General features: G+C 38.4%; 1 protein-coding gene and 1 long non-coding RNA gene across 2 annotated transcripts; one reads left to right on the top strand and one right to left on the bottom strand.

The window, feature by feature from the left end:
• Positions 1-509: 509 nt before the first annotated feature.
• On the top strand, positions 510-19,333 carry LOC137274261 (uncharacterized). Its single transcript, XM_067807361.1, has 17 exons — positions 510-747; positions 1,518-1,618; positions 3,130-3,199; positions 3,585-3,715; positions 6,487-6,575; positions 7,399-7,498; positions 7,998-8,041; positions 8,753-8,830; positions 9,840-10,092; positions 10,678-10,784; positions 11,578-11,683; positions 13,246-13,345; positions 13,997-14,036; positions 14,338-14,389; positions 15,457-15,658; positions 17,927-18,053; positions 18,371-19,333. The coding sequence occupies exons 1-17, from the start codon at positions 570-572 to the stop codon at positions 18,546-18,548; spliced, it is 1,956 nt and encodes a 651-aa protein (XP_067663462.1). The 5' UTR covers positions 510-569; the 3' UTR covers positions 18,549-19,333.
• A 2,977-nt stretch (positions 19,334-22,310) lies between these two features.
• Positions 22,311-23,489, bottom strand: LOC137272845 (uncharacterized). The gene is made up of 2 exons (XR_010956111.1): positions 23,296-23,489; positions 22,311-22,611 (listed from the first exon to the last, which is right to left on the bottom strand). It is a non-coding gene; the product is annotated as an uncharacterized lncRNA (long non-coding RNA).
• Positions 23,490-23,729: the final 240 nt, after the last annotated feature.

Below are 23,729 nucleotides of genomic sequence, written 5' to 3'. Positions count from 1 at the left end.
TCTAGAAATCACAGGTTAATGAAAGCGCATAAATTAATTAGTTTAATTAACAGGTCAACAGGTTGAAGACTGTCGTCCATTACCAACCAATCTGTCAATTAACAAGGATATTGCACTGAATGCATCAACTGGTTCGGGTGGTAGTTAATCCCCAGGAAGTGTTGCCATACGCAAACATGTTTTTAGAGACACCGAGAAAGCGTTACTAAGATAAAGAAGATATCATCCATACCACTACTCCTTACCAATAATCTTTAAATACATATGCCACATGCTTAAATGTTATTTGCATAAATTAATACTCAAGTGAATAGCACTTTTTTTTCATGTTTACAAACGTTTTAGAAGCCGCGTGTGTGTCAACTTTTACAAAGCTGAAAATGATGACCTCAACACTGATACCGTTAAATACAAATTGAGTACAGTTTCAAACATTCGTTTTTCTTTTCCGAAGTAGTACTTTTTTCATGACTAGGATTTTCAACAATTTGGAATATCACTTTGTTTCTGAGTTTAATTACATAGTTAGTAAGTACGAAACTATCACATTTTCCAATATTTATTAAAAGATGGCGGCGTCCAGGATTTGTGACAGGGCCTGCAGTGTGCGAAGGCTTTTAACAAGAGCGCACGCACATTTGTCAAGGAATGTCAACACAACTATGCGTTGTTACAGCCTTCTTGGGAAAGGCAAAAGTGTCAAAATTGGATGCGCCAGTGGATTTTGGGGAGATACGGCAGTGGCTGGTATGACAGACCAAAGTTCACACTACAACTTAGTGTCACACCCGTACACACAAATAAAAGTTCAATGTTGAAAAATATCATTTGATGTTGAATAAAAAGGTCAATTTATATGCATTGATACAAATATAGAGCATGGTGAAATCGTAATAAAGAATAGTGTGGACAAACGTCAGATGTCAAACGATAAATCAATTAGAGTTATCTCCCTTCCAGTTGCGTAAAATCACAGGGTTTGGAACAATTTATGAGGCGACACTTCTTGTTCTTTTCTTGTTTTTTCCCTCAATCTTAAAACATCATTTTCAAAAGACTGCAAAATGATAATTACTAAAAGAGTGCGGTATTGAAAGTTTATAAATGACATTGCTCAATGCTCTCTGATCTTCTCACTAGAAGAACAAAACCATCTTTAGAATGCTCACATATGTTACATTCCTTCGGTAGGATAAAAGCTAATAAATCCTGAAATAAACCATTTTAGAAATGGACTTGTATATAAATTTTTATAATATATAAATCCATGTGGGAAGGTGTATTTGAAAGTGTTGGCAGAATTAAAAGCATTCAACTTTTTTTCCATTTTGTTCATGAAGACTTTGGTCTTGAATACATTAAATGTGTACATGATCTCCAAACAGTTGTTATTCATGATAAACCATGTTTATCAAAGCAAAGGCGACATGTTTAGTGCTTTTACTGTATCTGTAGTTGGTATATAGTTTTGGAAGAGAGCTTAAACTGATGCAGGAATTGTTATCCTTTAAATGCAGCTCCCCAACTTATCTATGGAGCAGAGGTGGATTTCATCGTGTTTGACTACCTGTCTGAAATCACTATGTCGCTCCTGACAGCTGCAAGAAGGAAGGCACCGGTATGTGAAAGGATGCGAATATCACACAGTACACTGCAAACCAAATGGTTGTCAAATTCAGGAAAGGTTCCTGACAATTTTAAAGACTAAAATTTTCCACTAGACAGATAAATACTCTGTATGAGGTCATTATGGTGTATAGATTGCAATGAAAATATATTGCAGTGCAGTAAGATATAGTGGAGGGTATATTTCACATAGAGGGACTTAACCCCATAGGATGCTTTTATTTTTCAGTGGACAGCTAGCCATTATACGGATCCATATGTTTAAATGATCATGAGTGTATGAAGAATGCCTGATATCATGGCCTGATTCAGTGTCATTAAGTGTTCTGTAGTTTGATAGATCTGCTTGTATTTTACTTTAGAAAGTCAGTAGGTATGTAACAGTTACATAAACAGTAAATAATAAGGTGGAAAGATGAATTCCCCAGATTTGAGCAGAACCTATGACTAATGGAATGTAAACTGTGTCATCAACCACTGTTTGCTGGGACAAGGCTTCAATAGTTAGAGGCTCCAGTAGCTGGGATAATGCAGTGCAATGTTACTCCAACCATGTATTTTATTATGCCCGTATTGATGTCATAAATATTCAACAAACTGTATGATTATTGCCCTTGTCTCATCCATGAAGGAGCAGCCTAGTGGTTAATGCATTCATTTATCACTCCGAAGGCCAGGGTTTGATTCTCCACATGGATACAATCTGTGAAGCCCATTTCTGGTGTCCCCTGCTGTTATATTGTTTAGATATTGCTAAAAGCAACATAAAACTCACTCACTTTTCCATGAAATATTGTTGTAATGATATATACTGATAGATGCAACTCTGATATATTTTCAAGTCCTAAACATAATGTTTCACAAAATAGAGCCATCTGGCCCAAATTTCTTGAAACAAACTTCAGTTTTTACACAAATTTCAAACTGAGTTTTACAATTTGAAACAGCTGAAATTTTAACTCAGCTGCATTTTTGAAAATATGAAAACCCTAACAACGTAATTATTCTGTTCATCAAACTCGAATTGTCTTCTACATTTGAGTTTCTTATCGATTTCAACTCAGTCTGAGAAATGCATTTCCTCAAATTTGAATGACTCAAACTTTGGTCAAAACTCAGAGTCAGTTTGTTTCACTTTTGTTATGTACGCATGTATCAGATATAGTCTTGTGTTTCAGATGAAAACGATGGATGATTAGATAACTCGATATATTTATAAGTGCACAAAACATAAATAAGATACATGGTCCCAAAACCTCTGTACCCAACAGGATCTGAAATCTAACGCTTTGTGATCAATCACAGGAACAGTTATTAAAGAAACTATTGTTTAACATTGTAACTATTTGCTATCTTTACTCTGAGAGGTGAACAGCTGGTGGAACAGTGAGTGAAAGAAGTTGTTCTGCACGAAGATTGTTCTGTATTGTACTTCCTAACTTCTAAAGTGCCACTCAATGAAGGTATGAGTAGCATGGTTGTAAAGTTGTTGTCTGTTCACAGAACCTTGGCTATGCACCCGACTTTGTCCAAGTATCCACGGCACCTTTCATTAAAGACATTAAGAGAAAAGGTAATAAACAACCTGGGAGAATCGAGTTTTGATTTAGAATTCCATGATCAGTGGAATAAATGACAAATGGAGAATAATATCAAACAGATACAGCTATCAGACAGTTGGAAAATGTTCCTGAGCATGAAGGGCATTCCTGAGAATTTATATAACATTGGGCTGCATTTTCTAACTCTCTGTATATGTTCTGTTGATGGTGGGAAGGCTTTATGATTGGATGGTGCTCATAAGTATCAGTGATCGATTTGCCTGGCTCAGACTTGATTCTTCACTGTCAAGGAGGATGAATATTGCTATGTAGAATTATAACTCCATAAGTAATGCTTATTTTCTCATAAGATATTGTTTATTACTGGTAGTACATGTATTTGTGTCTGTTTTCAAGGCATTAAGATAATCAGCAATGCAGGGGGAGTGAATCCCCATGGTTGTGCTGCAGCATTACAGGAAGTGTGTACCAAGGCAGACATCTCTCTGAACATTGCTGTTGTGGATGGTGATGACCTCATGTCACAGGTAATTGGAATCACACAGCACATGACCTACATGAGTTACCTCCCTTGTGACATATCTCTTGTGTTGCATTTCTACATTCTTGTATTTGCTGGTCATCATACCTGCATTAAAGATTCTTGTATTGGTTGGTCATTATACTTGCATTAAAGGTTCTTGTATTGGTTGGTCATTATACCTGCATTAAAGATTCATGTATTGCAATATGTGCTGAGAGTGACAGAGCTTTGAGTAAACCTCTTCCCAAAGACACACTGATAAAATTTCCTTGAAAATATTTACATTTACGGGCTATAAGGACTATCTCATAGCTGAAAGAATTATAAGTCACATTTCATGCATGTCGCCCCACATTTAAATTTCAGATCTCTTAGAAATGCTAACAATTATCTTATAGCAAGGCACGTAATATACTTCTGAACACTGAAAAGAAACCTACATTTTTCCCAAATAAATCCTGTGAGTATTAAAATACTTTATCTTTCTTTATCTGGTTGTGACATATGTGTTAACAGATACTTACCTTTATAACAATGTGAATTATTTTTTTCAAAGTTGTGCTTTTGTGTATTCTGGGAAAACACTGTACTCAAAGGCTGTTTAGCTTAATCCCTGCTAAATTGGTACAACTGTTTGTTTTTACAGATAACAAGGTTGTTTATTCAGATAGGAAAACAGCTTGGTGATTTATTGATACTCACTGGCTGAAAGCGATCAGCTTATCAACACATGCAGATGCCATCCCTCGTAGACACTGATTGCTAATTGCAATGATCGCCTGTTGAGCATGCTTGTTGTGCTATGTGCTTAGCTTGGTGCTGTTAATAAATAGGTTGGAATTACTTTAAGTAGAATGCTGTATAAATAGATAGTTAAATTGCATGGTTAAATAAACAAGACTGTAGCAAGTTGTATTTTCAAGCTCGCCAAGCTTGAAATGTCAATTTGCTAGTTGTTTGCCTGTCAATAATTTTTAAATTATTAACATTGTGTGTCAAGTTTAAATTTCTCTTGAAGAATAACCTTTACATGGACATCCCTTGAAATTTTGAGTCTTTTGCTACCAATTGGCTGTTTGTACTTTGTTTTGGAGGCTGATTTCCTGTTTACATGATACCAATTTAGTGTTTAGTATGCTATAAAATTAAAAGAGCCGGTGAAGATATGGGTAAGAATTGATCTTCAGCAACCCATGCTTGTTGTAAGGATTGGATGGTCAGGCTCGCTGACTTGCTTGACATACGTCATGATATCGCAGTTGCATAGATTGATGCTCATGTTGTTGATCACAGGATTGTCTGGTTGATTATTTACAGACCACCGTCATATTGCTGGAATAAACGTCCTGGTAAAACTGAACTCACTAACTATACAATAAAGCCTAGATTTACATGGGCATAGATATTTCTGAATCCTGAGGACACTCCTAATTATTACATACTACTGAATGTTTACAAAGGACATTGTGAGGATAAATGGATGATTTGAGGGGTCAGCTTGTGAATCCATGTAGAACTGATGCCTGTAAAGCCTTATTGCAAGGAATATGAAACAGAAGTAAACATGGGAGAATGTGTGTGAAGTTTCAGTTCCACTATTGCAGTTACATTGCTTACACAGCTGGTGTTTGTATTGGAACACTGAATGGGAAGTTGATGTTCCATACAGGCTTCTCTTTCCTAAACACCAGTGAAGATCCGGGTTAGAGTTGATATTCAGCAGGCCATGATTGTAGTAAGAGACAACTAACGGATCGTGTGGTCAAGATAGCTGACCTGGTTGACACATGTAATCAGAATGCGCAGTTTGATGCTCATGCTGCTGATCACTGGATTCAGTCTGGTGCAGCCTCGAGTATTTACAGACTGGAATATTGCTAAGCATTGCATTTAAGAACAAATCAATCATCCAACCAACCACTTCTCTAATGCCTAATAACATGTGACCAGCTCTTTATATGACAACCAACGCTGGTAGGGGTGAGGACATTTTATTTCTCAAATCAGTTATGAATCCACATGGATTCCACCAACAAAACCCATCCTGCAACATGTGATAATATCAGTATAAACATCAAAATATTCTTGAAAATGTTGTATAACATGGATTAACATACAGGTTGCATAAACTGAATTAAAATAGTCATGTATTGCAATACACTCAGTTACAACTTTCACACAATAATGCACTGAGAAATTTAATCGTATATTTAAGAAAATAAATAAACCTTACCCATCTGTGGAAAGGAATGGCAGTTTATACTTTTTATTTGCATGATTTTATAACTACATAAAACACCTTCACCTGACAACAATAAAATCTGGGATGTCTCAATTGACATCACTTCCTGTTACAAATATATACTCAATTATGTATGTGCATCTGAATAATACTACTCATCTCATGACGGGATATTAATGATGATTTGGAGATTTTGTGTGCACTTTCCAACATAATGCGTATTTCACACTTGTGTACCCTTTAGGGTATCAAATCTGAGATCAAACAGGATACTGTGCAGTGCCGGTTAGAAAGTACTGACATCACAACAGATGTGAATGCTTATTAGAATGACCACTGGAGTAGCTCCATCCCCCCACCCACACACACACCAACTCACACACACAAATGTAATTGATGACCTCAATACCTCCCAAGAACAAAATGGGTGAAACCCTTCCACCAACCCCAACCCCAACTCCAACCCCACCCATCCTTAAAATCATCACTTATGAATGATGCCAAGTCACATATCTCATATTTTACCATTTCAGCTTCCAGAGTTACAGAAACTTCGAATTACTGAAATGGACTCTGGGATGGAACTGCCTAAGACTGTCCACAGTATGAATGCGTACCTAGGGTTAGTTTTGTGTGGTTATTACCTTTGTCCTATCTGTAAAAGAGAAAGGTGGTGGGCTAGCCTAGTTGTTAAAGTGTTGACTCCTCATGCCAAATACCTGGGTTTGAATCCCCACATGGGTACAACGTGTGAAGCCCATTTGTAGTGTTGCTCGAATATTGCCAAAAGGGGCATAAAACCAAACTCAGGCAGCCGGTGTAAGAGAAAGATCATGATAATCTCTTACTCTACTTCCTAATGTAAAAACAACAGATTCTGCTTCTGGATAAACAGATTTTGATGATATCTTTGACTTGTACCATGTTTTGGTTGAAATATAATTTTAGAATGGTTATGAGTGACCTATAGTTTACATGTTTACAGGTTTACATGTTAAAATGTTATCAAAATGCTTTCAGAATGGTGTAGGAGTTGTATCTTTCAGGATTTGATGAAGGCATACAGAGCCAAATGTATGGCTTTCTATGAGAGATGCTTATACAAGTGTAGGATATTTGGCAAGGTTAGATTACTGTGGGTTTAGTTTAAACTGAAAAAGCAAAAATATTTCTGGGTTCCTTTTTATTAAATTTTAATGAAATAATTAGAAAACTATTTTTGCAAAATGTTCATTGCAGAGATGATTATAAGTATAATATTTTAGTGAAAATAGTTTTCTACAAACTGCTTGAAGTCATGTCTCATTTCAGTCTTTGCTAATTTGCAGAAGACATTGAAATATGTGTGTGGTCTGTAATGAGAGATGCTGGCATTTCTCAGTAGAATTTAGGCTACAGAAGTAGTGCCACAAGATACTGAATACAGTCCTTTTTTCATTTTATAGGAGTGGCCCTATTGCTCGTGCTCTTGACCTTGGAGCTGATGTGGTTATCACTGGCAGATGTGCTGACAGTGCTTTGGTGCTAGGTCCTCTTGTACATACGGTAGGATACTGAATCAATCTGATGTGCATTGTTATCTCCCTTAGCTGCATCAGCATCCTATGTGAGTTTGAATCCCAAATTTGCCATAATTGTTCCTTGGTTGATGTACACTATATCTGTTTTATCATAATGCGAAGTGTCTATGACTTACAACATTTTTTAATTCCATTCCATGTAAGGTTGACATGCCCTTACATCACTGAACTACTGATTAAGGCAGCACTGAACCAAAATCTCTTGCCTAGAATGCTTACCTGAAGTGCTAACTTAACATTGAACAGTTCAAGATGGTGCCTTTGCATATGCCATATTTTCCAACCACTGACTTGTGTGAACAGATATTTTTGTTGATAATTAAAGAATCTTTGCTTCTCAATGCAACATGTCTCTTTCTATTAAATTATGGTCTGTGTTAAGGTTTCATACTACTACTTGCTTCCTCTCTTCCAGGAATGAAATTGAATTGAAAACATGAAGAATGTTGATGCATGTGTTTCAGTTTGGCTGGAAAATGGATCAGTTTGATCTGCTGGCAAGTGGCAGGTAGGTCAGTGGCTTTTTTTAACTGTAGGAACTCCTAGAGCACTTGAAGTATTCTGCAGTAGTACCTTAAAGGAATATTGGATATTGCCATATTGCCATATTGGATTGTCGTGCCGACATTGACTCGTTCCGATTTCAGGCTGAAATGTATGCTAAGAATTCGGTGACATTTGAAACTATGCACACGTACCTCTCAATTATACATTTCCCCACACATCATGCCTGATTTCCACGACATAACACCCATTTTATTAACTTTAATACATCCTCAAACTCGAAAATCAAACTAAAACACCTCTGGGGTGAACGTTATCCCGCACTCACAGCCTCTCAAGTGATCTCATTGGTCCGCGGAATGTAAGTAACTTTTCCAGAACAAGTTCATTACATTCGCGCAAAATTTAAAATCGTTTTTTGTTGAAGCCTGATCGGGTGTCAAATTCATAGCTCATCCAAGACTTTTCGCTCTCAAACCATGCCGTCTTGTTCACCGATACTATAAATACTTCCATTCAGCAACCAAGCGAGAGGCTGCGAGTGCGGGATAACGTTCACCCCAGAGGTGTTTTGGTTTGATTTTTGAGTTTGAGCACTCGCAGCCTCTCGCTTGGTCGCTGAACTGAAGTATTTATAGTATCGGTAAACAAACCGGTATCCTTGTAGCACTATTTAGTTGTTAATAGTAGTAATACAAGTAGTATGTGTGGTCAGCCTTGCAGGTCACCTGATAGAGTGTGGAGCGCAAGTGACAGGGGGCATCTTCACAGACTGGGATTCTGTACCCAACTGGTGAGAGAACTTCACTTCTGCTATCAATGTCTTATGTTGTGCTTTTGAAAATGTCAGCGTCTGTGAATCTTTATATGTTTTGATTATGGTATGATTTGAGCCTTAACATATTTTGGTTTTGTTCGATTTCCTGCCTCTTGAATATTGATGCCTAAGGATGTATTTCTTCATCATTTTCAATGTGCAGCCAATTTCATTTGCTGTGATAATGAATTGTTTACTTTTCCAATTGCAAAGAAATGTTAATAAAACGTTCTTTGATAGTCAGTGTTCGTGCTTAAGATCCAGTATTAAGAAAATCTTGCACACCAGTGGAGTCCAGAGCAGTTTTGGTCAGTAGTACCTCAACAAGTCAAATAATCCCACTGCTGGTGTTAAGTGATAGTCTTTGTGTAATATGGTTTGGATGAATGAGACTCTTTGGTCCAGCGTTGGTGTCCATCACAGAGTGGTGCTCACAGGCATTGCTTGCCTGATCAGTCACAAAAAATACATCACATGTTTTTTGATTTGTATGAAACTGTGGGTATTCAATGCATGGAAAGTTAATTTGACACACACAACCTAAGCCAAGATTAAATACTCCATGCCAGCAATGATCTTCAAATGTGAAATCACAGGTTGTTTATGAATTTTTGTGAATTGAATGTTCCAAGGGCTATTTTTCTACCTGAACAACAGAATGGACAATGGACAATGTGATAATGCAGTATGACTGATGATGCCATGTGCTTTCTGTACATAGGTAACTTTGTCGATGCAGAATGTTTAGAAAAGTAAAGTTATTCGTATCAGTTCTGATCAATTCTGCTAACTTTACTGAATGTGATATTCACTTTGCCCAGCCAGTGCTTTGTTTTGTAGATTTTGGATTGAGAAAAGGAAAAAGACTCTTCTCCAGTATCTTTCCTTCAGGGATAATTTAGGATTCCCTTTAGTAGAATGTCATGAAGCCAGCTCCTGTGGGGAGGTGTGTTTGTGGGTTACAGTCCTTTCTTCTTTGCTTCAGGGATGATATAGGGTTCCCTGTAGTGGAATGTGGAGAAGATGGGGAATTCCTGGTCACAAAACCACCAAACACTGGAGGAATTGTTTCCAAGGCAACAGTTGCTGAGCAACTGCTATATGAGATTGGTGACCCCGCCCACTACTTCCTCCCAGATGTTGTATGTGACTTCAGTAATGTGACGTTGGATGAGGTTGGAGAAAATGCCATCCATGTCAGTGGTGCAAGAGGAAACCCTCCCTCAGGGGAGTTCAAGGTTTGTTTGGACTGACTGATGGTTATTGTATGGCAAGGGCAGGAAGCAATTGTAGATTGAAAGAGCACATGCTTGTCTGCTCTGTAGCTGGTTATATTTTAAACTGTAGTTACACAGCTGTGATGTATGTAAACACATTGCAATGTGTAAATCTGAAGGACCAACAATGTGGTCTATTGGATAAATCCAAAGATCACCAGGTTGGTGGTTTGATGCCCCTCATCTTTCCAAAAAGATGTTGAATGATGGTACCTCTCATTACCCTGCCTGATGCTTTTCACTTTTTCAGGATAAACCAGATACTGGTGGGCTTAGAGTCTGCTCAGTCGTGTTAGCATGGTATCTCAGAGAGCTTGCACTGGCAGTAAAACCATAAAAACATATTTCTGGACCAGCACAAGCAGATGCAGGCATTGCAGGCATGTGTGAACATGTGTTTGTTTATAAACATTGCAAGTAGGAACTAAACAGATGTGAAATGAAACAAGTGTTGGAGAATCCAACTTGATGATTGTGATGTAAGTAATAGTGTGTTAATCCTTAAAGACCCCCAAACCAGAAATTTCATTTCCATCCTTCCTGCAGGTGAGTGCCACATACATGGACGGCTTCCGCTCAACTGCAGTTGTATTTGTTGGTGGTCCCAGAGCAGCAGAAAAGGTGGAGAGGACAGCTAATGCTGTACTCAAGAGGTGATTACATTGCTAGCTGCATGCACCATATGTAATGTAGCTTAGAAAGTATTTGATATTCAAATTTTCACAGAATTTACTAACTTCAAATGAAAGTTCTCATGTCTTGTCACAGCTATTGAAATAGAATTCTCATGAAGTCAAAAGTTTAGATTCACTTAAACACTCACTGCATGCAATCCCACCCACCCACATCCACCGAAGCACACACACACACCAAAGCATACACACGCACGCACGCACGCACGCACGCACGCACGCACGCACGCACGCACGCACGCACGCACGCACGCACGCACGCACGCACGCACGCACGCACGCACGCAGGGGAAGCAACTGCAAACTTTATGTAGATGAATTGCATGAGTATCATGCATCAAATTGGTGAAAGGCATGTGCAGATATGTAACATGTGAGCAGCTGCGTTTTGGTGTAAAGTTTTGTTTCGATTTTGCGAAGTTTTACTGATGTTTTTACTCATGCCAATAATCATTTCAGTGTTATGAATTTGAGTTACAATACATCTGTTCACGTGTAGACAGTACCTTTCTTTGAACAGTATTAAACAGTTGCCTGAAGTAAGTGGCTATATTTACTCTACAACTTAAGTTGGAACTTATGATGGGAGGTATATTTAATGTTACTGAAAATCTGATTGTTGCAAGCACCTAGTGCCATCATTGATATTATGGAGGTCCATGCATGTGTTCACCACTTATTTGATGGAGCACACAAGCACTAGACATCCCATGGGTATGTAAGCCTTTGTGTATCTGTCTGTGTGTGTTGCAAGGTGTCAGCGGATCTTCAGTCAACTCCAGCTACAGAACTTCTCCGCAATCAACATGGAAGTGTTCAGCACAGATCATATGTATGGCCCACAAGCAAAATCATCCAAGGTAAATGCTCAGTCAGGTTATGGTCAGTGTGTAACTTTATAATTGGTGTTGCCAAGTTAACCTATAGAATGTTTCTTCTCAGGTACTCTAGTGTTGTATCCCAATTGTATAGATCGATTCTCATACTGTTGATCACTCGATTGTCTGGTCCAGGCTTAATTGTTTGCAGACTGTCACCATATAGCTCAAATATTGCTGAGTGTGACATAAAACTAAACTTATTCACTCACTTCTTGTGGAATTTGAACTGTACTTGTTGTACTGGTAGCAGACGTGTTGGATAGTCAGGCTTGGTGAATAGTTTCGAATGGGTACCTAGTGGGATATACGTGTTAACACCTTCTGGTGCATCACAGGCAGCTTGGTTTAACCACTAAAATAATGTTATCTCTTTGTCTTTGCATCACTGAGCATCTTTAGGTAGGTATGTAGTAGGTGCTTTGTTAATGTATTATGTGTAGTCAAAATTGTTGGGTCAGCATTCTAGAAATTGGTGAGTCAGTAATAAATAATATGACTTTATAGATAAGAACTTCCTGTTTATTGCATGAGGCAGTGTTTCACTGTAAATTCTTGCACCTTAAGCAAATTAGAACTGATACAATCAAGTGATGAGAAGTAAGTAAATATATATGGTATGCTGACAGTTGTGACAAGAAGCAGATTGAGTGTTGGATAAGGCATGACTCTGAGGTTATGGTTGGGACAGTAAAACTGGATACCGGAGGGTGGGGAGAAGTAAGACGTCGAGCACTATGTGCTCTCAGTCTTACTTCTCTCCACCCAGTATTTGAAGGCTTACTTTCCCAGCCATAACTGAGGACGAGTGCTAATTTATACGTAAAAAATTGTCAATGATTAGATTATCATGTAATGAAGCTACATAACAGTAACTGAAGCACAAGTAGAATCAATGTAATGACAGCAGGCTTAACTATAAATAGATAATTTAACACCAGCACATTCAACAGCTCAGTGGCCGTGAGGTAGAGCATCTGTTTACTAACCTGACAGATGCAGTTCCATTCTGGCAAGAGTAAACATCTGAGCTTTAAATTTGATCTTAGATGGTCTTTTTCAGTTGATTTCAAACACTCACAGATCATCTGAATTTGAACGGTGATGTTGATATAGAGTTAGGAAAAAGTAAAACCCGGGAAGAGATCTTACTTACTTAATGTAAAACCAGGAAATAGGTCTTACTTGTGAAAGGTAAAACCTGGGAGCAAACAAAAACTCAAATGCAGTTATTCCAGGAAACGAAGCCATGTCTAATATATGGTAAGAGCCACTCTTTGGGTTTATATCATTACAGTTAGTTTGGTAATGTTGCAAGAATCTAGGAGGAATATTGCTGATGAACAAAGTGTTGTTGCACATAAAGTTGCATTCATTGTCCGAGGCTCAGTGACTTTGTAGATTGTGATCAAACACTGGAAACTTGTCTATTGTTCCTGTCTTGGAAGGTGTCTAATAATTTATTACAGTCAGAACTGATGATGAGCAAAATTTATGTGGCAATGAAGTAAGAGGTCACCAGATTGACCACGATTCTCTCATAGGATGTGCGCGAGGCAGTGATGTGGCTGGCAGTTCATCACTCACAGAAAAAGGCACTGGATTTCTTCACCAGGGAGGTAGCACCTGCAGGAACAGGCATGGGTAGGTAGGACTGATGCTTGCAAAGGAAAGGGATTTAGTGTTAGTCCTGGAGCACCTGCAGGAACAGGCATGGGTAGATAGGAGTGATGCTGTTGAAGAAAAGGGACGGTTGGTGTTAGAGCTAGAGCACCTGCAGAAACAGGCATGAGTAGGTAGGAGTGATGCTGTTGAAGAAAAGGGATGGTTGATGTTAGAGCTAGAGCTTTTGCAGGAACAGGCATGAGTTGGTAGGAGTGATGCTGTTGAAGTAAAGGGATGGGTAGTGTTAGTGCTGGAGCACCTGCAGGAACAGGCATGGATAGGTAGGAGTGATGCTAGTGAAGGAAAGGGATGGGTAGTGTTAGTGCTGGAGCACCTGCAGGAACAGGCATGGGTAGGTAGGAGTGATGCTAGTGAAGGAAAGTGATGGGTAGTGTTAGTGTTGGAGCACCTGCAGGAACAGGCATGGGTAGGTAGGAGTGATGATAGTGATGATAGTGAAGGAAAGTGATGGGTAGTGTTAGTGCTGGAGCACCTGCAGGAACAGGGTAGGTAGGAGTGATGCCAGTGAAGAGTACTTGCTTCATTTTACCCTAATCTTACTTATATTATTTGTCACAATTTGGCTTCCAAATATAGTAGTATAAAGCAGTGCAAAATTTACCTTTTCAGCTCCAGGGTTGTGCAACATTGCAGGTGGTCGACCGAAAGTGTAAGTTCCTACAAAGTTTCACAGATTTTCCTTTCAACTTTAGACACATTACATGAAATTTAGGTTATCCTTTACAGATTAAGATATTGACAACATTAACCACAGTTAGAATGTAATATAATTATTTTCAATTCATCTCCCAAATGAACTGCTACAGAGCTGCCATCTTGCTAATCAGATAGATGTAATTCTCTGGTCTTATCTGAATTTCATTAGTCCTTACAAGCAGACTTTTTTTTATTTTGGAACCATATTATCCTTAAATGCTGTATTTTGAAATACAGAATGTCTTTCCTTTCAGATCACCAGTGCTCCAGCTCTTCTCTTTTCTCTATCCAAGGGACAACTTTAATGTAAGTGAGTGAACTTACACTCACATTTTGGGACACACTGCATGCTTTATAAACACTCCCATGTAACTTTTAACGTACCATCGTCCAGGGTGCTTATTTGTTCAGTGGGGTAGTAATATAGTCTAGTGGTAAGCATTCACTCGTCAAACGGAAGATACAGGCTTCATTCCATACATGGGTACAATGGGTGAAACCTATTTTCTGGTGTCCCCCGCTGTGATATTGCTGGAATATTGCTAAAAGCGGTGCAAAGCCAAACTCACTCTCATTATTTGTTCAGATCTGTTGTATCAAATATCGAATTTCATGCAGAAAATATTTTTTGAAGCTCACTGTGGCTGATGTTGATGAGGGACTTATCAAAGAAAGAAGTACCATCAGTTAACATTAATAGTTATGCAGAATTGTCAACCAGTTTTATTGCCGAGAAAAGAGAAAATATTTGTAGTTGCTAAACAGTCATAGCTTTAGGATTTCAGAGGGTGGTGTTGGAAAAATTGTGGGTAATGTGTTCATTCTTCACACTGAGGAACCAGGTTCGATTATTCACATGGGTAATATTATTTGTAAAGCCCATACTTGGTGTCTCCCTGCCACCTATTACATTCCAAAAACGGTCCATGGATACTATTATTCCCTCCATAGCATATGTACATCATCAGACATTAATATCATAAATAACTTTGTCAAGTACTTAGAACATGTTTATTCTGCTCCTGTTAGCGTTGGTTAATGAAACTGGTAACCAAGATCACTATTGTGCCATCTTGTTCTATGGGTCGTATGGCCTTTATACAAATAAAACCCTTCTTCATCTTCCTCTTCTATTGCTTGAATGTTGGTAAAAGTGACTTCAGCATACTCAACCACTCGTTGGCATTGCAACATACAGTCTTCTTTTTTATGCATGTACTTAAATGTCTTATACATTTTTTATAAAGATGTATGGTTTCTGTATTTTCTGCATATTTTATCAGTCTCTTGACTGTTTGTGATCAAGGTTAAGTAGCATCAATGCTTACTGCATCCTATGTAGGTTCTAGTTTCAATGTGTTGATGTGCAACAGATCAATATCAGCATGAACGGGGAGCATGCTGAAAGCTATGTGGTTCCAACTGTCCCTACTGCTGAGTACCTCCAACGCGCCTACCCACCTCATTCAGCTGATGAGCAAGAGATGCCCAAACTACCTCCAGGACAGTTCTCCTACAGACTTGAAGACCTCGCCTACACCAGGAGTGGGGACAAGGGAAACAATGCCAATATAGGTATATTGTATACAAGAGAACATAGGTAAAGGTTCCTTTGGGATTGTTGTGGTCAACAGAAGAGACTTTCGGATTAGATGGTCAGGCTGAATGTGTTGTCTGTGTGTCTCTGTACCCCAGTGATGTTGCTGATAATAGTGTCTGGATTATCTGAATCACTTAGTTACAGGATGCCAACCCGTGAAGGTCCCGGGGTAGAATAGGCCTTCAGCAACCCATGCTTGCCATAAAAGGTGACTCAGCTTGTCGTAAGAGGCGACTAACGGGATCGGGTGGTCAGACTCGCTGACTTGGTTGACACATGTCATCGGTTCCCAATTGCGCAGATCGATGCTCATGTTGTTGATCACTGGATTGTCTGGTCCAGACTCGATTATTTACATACCGCCGCCATATAGCTGTAATATTGCTGAGTGCGGCGTAATACTAAACTCACTCACTCACTCACTACAGGATGCCAATCTGATAGAGGTGTGGTGAAATGGGGTGCAATATTTTGCTTGTATGACAATGTGTATGTATGTGTATCTTTGGCTCTTTGTATTAGCCCAACATAAGCTGGCTTTATAGTGCTAGCTCACTGAGATACCACGCCACAGTTTCTCATGAATACCCTACTCAGACACAATATTCTCACTCTAAGCCAACTAGTCCTTTTTGTACCCATTAATGTGGGACGCCAGACTGGGACTAATGAGCACCAGTTTTTAACATCAATTGGTGTAAGGTAGATACACTGTGGAGGCTGTCCCCATGGTGTAGAATATTGCTGGTGGCATTCACCAACAACTTAACGATTGAATTCATAAATACAGATAAAGCATTCTGGTACTAATGACACTTTTGTTCAGAAATCTCAACTGCATTGTTATGTATTATATTCTAAGATGCTTCAGTGAAAGATCAAAGGCGCCGACAATACTTTATCAGACGATAATGTGCACTTTTGCATTACGTCACAATGTGTTGACGTCACTGTGCCTTTCCGGTCTGCGCCATAATCGAACTTTTTTGCATTACGTCACAATGTAACCGACGTCACGATGGATTTCAGTTGCTTCGCACAGCCTCCCACAGTAAACTGCTTCGTTGCTTCCCGTTTCTTGGTTTGCAGTTGCATCACGCAGCTAACATCACTCGTGGAAACATTACGTTTATGTTTTCTGAGGGATAAAATGTCTCATAGTTTGACTCAAAAACAGTAATGTTTGCAATGGTTATATTCCCACAATGCAATCATGGAATGTTGCATGACTAGTCAGCTTCTGCTGAACGTATTGATCTAAACTTTCGTTGGTTGTAGAAATGAGACGTCATATTGCCTTGTATGGTTTAAGAGAATAACAGATGTAATTAAACTGATATAGAGAAGATTTTTAAGCTGTACATAAACCATCACCAAACTGTTCATCCTTTGATTTTCTAGCAACGTTTGTCTTAACGTAGGGGTCTGACATTTCAAAAGAACAGCGCATCAGTTAGCCCTGTGTGAGGATTCTTAATTTAGGTCACAGGCACCGTTGTTTGTTTTCAGCCGTAGGTTAATCGAAATTAGGCTTAGAAATTATTAAATACGCCATCTTAAAAAAGAAATACAGTTCATTCTACCACCATGGATAGTGTAATAAAGCACACTTTCGCCCTGAACTAATATATCGTTAAAGCACTCGGATGCGTCCTCGTGCTTTAACTATAATAAACAAAATTCTTTTCAAAGTTGAAAGATTCAATGTTCAGTTGGACTATATATAAAACTAACTGGCCTGGATGCTCAAGATACCAGCTCGGCACCACCTGACAGCCTGAAGCTTATTTTTATCTGGTGGATATTAAAATGAACTCTGTGCGTCAGTGCGTGTACATTTATCTTTTCCGGAGCAGAACTTTAAAACCATTCAATATTTCTTCAGCAAACTTGGCATATAGATAGATCTGGTGGTGTACTGGTGCTTTTTGGTAGTTTTGTAGGTCTGAATAAACCCCCTTGGACGTTTCCATGGCAACAAGTTTGACTTTGACTGAAATTGGTGGTAGTGCTGTTGTCACTCATGTACATTCTGGTGTCAAAATTCAAAGCTGGGTTTGTGTTATTATTGCACTTACTGAAACTGAAGAATTCTATATTTAATGAAGATAATCATGATTTATGAGAAGAATAAATATATGTATGAATTTGCAGATAAAATTGAGTGTAATGACTTCATATCTTTGTTGGTGCTACTCTATGTCCAATCAAATCCTCTTTACATAAAGATGATGATGTTTCAGGAGTGGTGGCCCGCCATCCTCTGTTCTTGCCATACATCAAACAAGCACTGACAGCAGAAGCCGTGGAGCAGTATTTCTCTCACATGTTCCCAGACAGGATAGGACCTGTGTGTAGCAGAGTCAAGAGGTAAACTCAGTTTTACATTTGATTTGTTGATTCTCATGCCAGGATTTTAACCATGGATCTTCTGATCATGCCATATCCACAGAGCCACTGAAGGTAACTTGCTTTCACTTTCATTGCTCATGGATTGTTGGACATGCGTCACAACTGGAATTTTTACTCTAGGTTTTTTATAACACTGTACTGAGCTTTTCATACAGCTCTTACATGATATGTGTGAAAATACATTTTCTAGTGAGCCACACTTTGTGAGACAACCAGTACTTATTTATCTCCCTTTGCATGTCAATATGTCACCAGTGTATGAAATAATGTTGCAGGTTTGATGCCCCAGGTATCCATGGTATCAACTTCCTGCTGACTAATGCACTGGGTGGCGGTGGTATTGCATCTTTGCGGAGTGATGCTCAGGGGAAAGCACTTGGCCAGATGCTCCTTGACTTTGAGGTCACAAATGTCCCCGACTTGCAGACAATGGCCAAAGAACTACAAGTATGAGGATGGAAATGGCATCTTCAGGAACTAATAATCATTCTTCAAAAACTTCATTCTTCAAGAACTACAAGTATGAGACGCTAAATGGCATGTTCAGGAACTAATGTCAACACCTGATAATCATTACAATCAACACTATTAGTATTATCTCAGGAATGGCATTAACCAAGCCAACACCATGCCAAAACATCATCTGGAATATAATTTATATGCATCATGATCTTTGTTAGTTTGATGAGGCATTGACTCTTTAAAAATAATTGATCCTGGAAATTTAAATATATTTGATGAAGGAATCAGAACAAACAGGAGTTAGTGCTGAAAATAATTTGTTCCTGTAGGAAATGTGCAATATGAATTGTGTTAGTAACTATTAATTGGTAATGCTAATGGGCTAGACATGCTTAATAAGCATGAAAGGTACATATCACTACTCTTGTGGTCCATGCAACTGCATTAGGTGTACATGAAACAGCAACATTCAATTACAGTTTGAACAGACCCCAGGAAAACCCTTAATTTTGAACACTGATAATTATGGCACAACTTGTTGTTTTGTGTAATTGAAGGAACTGAAATGAGTATTGCATTGTAATTTATCCTTTCATATCAATTTCTATTCCTTTCAAATGTCTGTTTTAAATATGTGTATGTGATGTGTATAGTTATGATATTGTACATATAATATTAAGTTAAACTTTGGTGTAGTTTATACGAATTTATACACTTTAACATACTGAAATGCTGAATCAGTGAGGACCCACCAAATAAAATGTTATATTTCTGTACTCTGTCTCAGTTCTTCTTACTCACTCAATCAACAGTCATACAGACATATGTAGATGTAAGGTAAAGGCGAGCCTTGGCATTCATGGACCTGTGAAGAGTTAGTATTGATCTTCAATAACCCATGATTGTCTTAAGAGGTGTCTAAATGGGATCCCATGGTCAGGCTCGCTGAGTTGCTTGGCTTGTCATCGTAACCTATTTGCATTGATCAATGCTCATGTTAATGATCATTGGATTATGACTTGATTATTCAAAGACTGCCATCATACAACTGGAGTATGGCTGAGAGCGGTGTAAAACTGAACTCACTCACTCCCCCACTTGGCAGTCATGAACTGAGACTGCACGAGACAGAATTGATCATTATGAGCTGTTGATACTTTGGTGTGTGATGTGTATTCATTTTCACATCACTGAAACCACAGGTGCAGTGAACTGAAAAATTACATAGGTAATCCTTGTGACAGTGTTCCTGTGCTTTGTACTTGTGTAGTATGTTTATGTGGGAAACACAACAGCAGCCACATTGAATATATCATTTTTCACAAACTATTCAGGAAAATAATTACTTATGTATGTTAAGTGTGTAGCACGTGGGGGACAGTAGTCATATGTTGTTTTTTCCGCCATGCTTTAGCATGTCACAACTGCTGGTCTATGGATATACTTTGTGATTAATAAATACACTGTCAGACAAAAAGACATTAGGAAGGGTCCTTGTTACTACAATGAATCGGGGACAAACCAAGGACTGTTTGACTGGAGCTAGTCTCCCATATCAGAGTTGTGGATAGAGGATTGCACAATAAAACTAGCACAAAATAGGCTATGACAAGCAGACATACAAGTCACTACAGAAATACAATAATCTTGAACATGACCATTACACCCTAAATTACCCTGCCAGTAAACATTCTGGGTCTTTCAAACCAGTGGCTAGGATTGTAAAAGAAGTAATGTCTACAATTGTTGTGACTGCACCAAATATGATATCCAACTATTTAAACTAACTACCCATTTCAGTTACACAACAGGCATTGGATACTAGTGACCTTTTGCAATCCAGAACTACTCACACATTTAATGCCATGAACAAATCTTGTCTTAATGTTCTTCTGCACACATCTTAGAAACTTACTAAATATCATGACACTCCACTGTTAGGCCTCCATAACACAACAAAAGTGTTTGACCTAGGCATGAATATTTAGGAGTCATCATGACTACCTCGTGTCATAAGAAGGAGTCCTGGACATTTTCGGAAGTCAACTTCAGTTTGGTACTAGCATCCAGAAATCAACTGTAAGTGTTTATAACAATAAAAAAACAAGATAAAGCCAGTCATGTATTTAATCATCACTGTACAGTAACTGTCAAACAAAAAACGAAGTAGTTTCAAACAACAGTATTACAAGCTGAGATTATCTCCACTAAGGGCCCAGTAGAATTGAGTAAACAATGACGCAAGCTTTTAAATTTACTGCAACATATGTCATATTTGGGATTTCACTTTCTTAGTAAAGTACAAATTCTAGTACTTTTTCGGTTGAGTCCCATCCGGGATTCGAATTTACTGTGTATTTGAGATAATTTGTATGTCAAACATGCAGAAAACACTCCATAATCAGCAATAAGGTTTATGTCCTGCGAAAGGTGTAAAACAGTTTATGTCCCCCACACCTGAGAATATCTAGTAATCTTAATTACATACCTACTAGGGGTGAAACAGTCAGTATACCAGAGCGTTTGGAATACAGTGGTGTTTTGCTTTCGGTTTGGTATTGTCAGTATTCATACCATCGTGTTATTAACCTTTGTACACCTTTTCTAAAATGTTTAGAACTCAAACCATTTTTTCAAAATCTATGCATTTCTTTGCTAGATGGCTCTTGTCAGTTTTCTGCATTATAATCTCAATTACCAAATTGAACCTTGTACTGCAGTATGTATGTACTGTGGTATAACTGCACTGTTTCGACCCTATAATCTACACCAGCATACTTCACTAATTACTGACTAACACAAACTTAAGTTGATGACATTCTCATAAAGAATATCAAAGAACACTTCGGTACTGCTCTCGATAATCTGTTAGAAGAATACACGTGTCAATGAAACTGTGGGACACGCTGCTGTTTGAGGCATAATTTCTTGTGTTCAAAGTGATATATATCATTGCAGAATACTCTCAAAATTCTTTTATGGTGGCACAACCTTCCATGAAAATGACATGGATCAAGATTATGTGGGTGATAAAACATACGCATGTGTTATGAAGATATATTTAGATCACTTGGTAATAGTTCTTAACTTTGGATGTAGATCACGCTGCTTTGCTTCAGAAACAACTTCAAATATGTAGATGAAGAATGATCACGCTGGCCTGTCCCTTCTTGAGTGTGTAGGGTTAAAACAATTATATTCATCACGTCACTCAGTGAGTGAGCGAGTTTTATCTGTGGCTATATGAAATATAGTTGATCTGTGAGTTTAAGCATGGCCAATCTGGAGGTATGTGCGCTGGCACTCAGCAACATTCCAGCTGTATGGTGGTGGTCTGTAAATAACCAAGCCTGGGTCAGACGATCCAGTGATCAACAGCATCAGCATCAATCTACACAATATCTGTCAACCAAGTCAAAGCCTGACCACCCACTCCTGTTAGGCACCTCTTACGACAAGCATGGGATCCTCAAGATCAATCCTGCCTGGATCTTCATTGATGGATTGAGATAAGAATGCTTTTCACTTCTTCACAAATGAAAAGTTAAGGTAGGCAGGAGATGAGTAAGATGAATAGATTTGTCGAACTACTGAAGCACTTGCATTCCTTGCACTACAAGGTCACCATGTGATGAATAGGAGCTGTTAAGCATGATCCTGCAAACGTTAAATACTTTTAATTGGATTAAAAAAATCTATTAAAAGAAGTTACAAATGAGTTTTCCTCTTATTAAATAAAACAGTACACATATGTATCAGATAAGAGCTTTTAATATCATACATATTTCTGTCATACACACATTTAGTACACTATCCTCTCTGCACTCTTCAATTCACACAGTTAAAAAAAAAAGGAGTCCAGCATGACAAGCCACACAGTGTTCTGAGTGCTCAACCCTGAATCTGTTCTTTCTTGCAAACAGAAGGTGCATCTGGGAACGTGATGATCATGAATCTGTCATCAGAGCTGTTCAATGAACCTCTGTGGTTTCACATCCTGACAGGCGCAGATCTTCATTCCAGCTTTACATAATCTGCTGCACCACCCATGGCACTGAAATCAAGAACATGAAGAAAAGCTTATTCTTGCCTTGTAGATAAATGGTCTTTTTATCAGGTTTATTCATAATCATGATGTCACAAATGCATCATTGTACCCCAGTTTTGCAAACAAAACGCCTACAGAACCAGTATACATTAGAAAGGATCCTTCATGGTATAATACTCACCTGCAACCATGGTAATCCCCACCTCAGTGTTCTGAAGAAACATTATGACCCGATACTTGGGCAATCACTTAATACTTCACTGAAGTTGGCTCCTCTACAGAAGCTAGTAATGGGCTATTTTTAAATTAATATTAAGTTGTTTTTGACTGGCAATATTTGCATTCACTTAACAGTATTTTAGCATTATTTTACTGGAATATACCATATACCGGTATACTTCTTGTCTACAATGTAGACAACCACTGACCATATACCTTGTATACTTCCTGTCTACAATGTAGACAACCACTGACACGTGTAATGATTATTTAGCATTCAAATACTTAGTTAGGTCAGTTTAACATCATGTTAGCCTTATGTGACCGTTCGAAGACATATATCCCAGACGAACCTTTGAATGAACACTATATTACCCAAATCATAAGAGTTTAGTTCACACATGCATGTCTTGTAAACGATGTATAACGAACTTATATGCCTTTGTCCTCCACACGGACTAGTTTACTTACATCCTCTTATTATTCCACATGTAATACCGAACATGATCACATTTTGTATCGTCATGAGTCGAGCCTGTTTCAGTTCCTGTTCCGCCCTCTTCTTATCCTCCTCGGGATCCCCACGAGTGGCTTGTTGCAGACGAATCATACTTGCACGTGTGAACACTTGGGCTGTGAAGTTAAGGGGAGGTCACTCTGAAAATGCAGTGCTTTTACAAGTGATGACATTAGTGAACGTGAATACTTGACACATTGGTTCAAATCCATCCACAAAAATAATTTTATAAATACTTTTTATATTTTATATATCCTCATGGTATTTGTAGTGTGCCTCGACACAAAGGTAAGCTAGAACGTGGGTTAATTTATCCAACCAACATTAATTTCATGGACGGGGGATTTTGGATGTTTGAGTTGTTAGAGTGTAGTTAGTGTCCTTACGT

Source organism: Haliotis asinina, chromosome 2, assembly GCF_037392515.1.
Source record: "Haliotis asinina isolate JCU_RB_2024 chromosome 2, JCU_Hal_asi_v2, whole genome shotgun sequence".
In the NCBI taxonomy this organism is placed as follows: Eukaryota; Metazoa; Mollusca; class Gastropoda; order Lepetellida; family Haliotidae; genus Haliotis; species Haliotis asinina.
Note: the sequence above shows the minus strand (reverse complement) of the source record. Positions and strands in the feature narration are given on the sequence as shown.